Source organism: Athene cunicularia (assembly GCF_003259725.1).
Source record: "Athene cunicularia isolate RWA chromosome 5 unlocalized genomic scaffold, athCun1 chr5_part2, whole genome shotgun sequence".
Classification (NCBI taxonomy): Eukaryota; Metazoa; Chordata; class Aves; order Strigiformes; family Strigidae; genus Athene; species Athene cunicularia.
Window position 1 is genome coordinate 7244730 of NW_020799102.1, and position 779 is coordinate 7245508.

The 779-nt window shown below is 62.0% G+C and overlaps 1 protein-coding gene across 1 annotated transcript in view; it reads left to right on the plus strand.

Annotated features, from left to right (window-relative positions):
• Positions 1 to 469: 469 nt before the first annotated feature.
• The window catches only part of IFITM10 (interferon induced transmembrane protein 10), a gene marked incomplete at its 5' end in the record, with an annotated part of 10825 nt that continues 10515 nt past the window's right edge, over positions 470 to 779 (plus strand). The window contains one exon of the mRNA XM_026850457.1: positions 470 to 612. Coding sequence (XP_026706258.1) covers positions 470 to 612 — 143 coding nt within the window. The remainder of the gene's footprint in view (positions 613 to 779) is intronic.

Consider the following 779-nt stretch of genomic DNA (forward strand, 5'->3'; position numbering starts at 1 on the left):
CAGCAGGATTTATCGCCCCCCATGTAGGATTTATCCCTTTTTCATTCATCCCCCACAACCAGAGCACTGCATTGCCACCACCTCCCCTTGTCACGCAGTCCCAATGGTCCCCACACGCCCCTGCCACACTTGCTTTAGGTTTTTGTCCAGGCCCACAGGAACGAACCCACAAGCCAGCTGCAGCAAGTCCCCACTGCAAAGGTCTCTGGGGGTGATGTTGGGGAGGGTCGGGCCGAGCATCCCCTCCGGATGGCCGGGGAAGCCGCTCGGCCCAGGAGATGCCCTTCTCCAGCAGAGCGCTACCAGGATGCTTCAAGCAGGAGGTGACGTCCCCGGGGACACACACACACACACGCACACACACACACACACACACACACACACACAAGGAAAAGGGCTGAGACACGGAGGAGCTCTCCTGCGTGGAGCATGGTTGGGGGGATGGGAGAGGGCTGCAGGTTGACCTTGCCATCCCCTACCCACCCCCCTGCCCACCCCTAGCCCGTGGGTGCCCCCCCCAGCCCTCCCCTCCTCCCGCAAGCCCAGCGCCGAGGAAGCCGAGCCGGAGGCAGTGCGGAGCCGGATATGCAGCGACTCCCCGCATCCCTCCTTGTGAGTATCCCTCGCTCCTCCTGATCCCTTCGGAGGAGCCGGATGGACGGACAGACGGGCAGCCAGAGGTGGACTAGTCTTCCTCTTCCTATATCCCCTTCCCCATCCTCTGTCTTCATCCCCCTCCTTCTCCTCCTCCTCTCCGGCTACGATATTCTCCTCTCAAA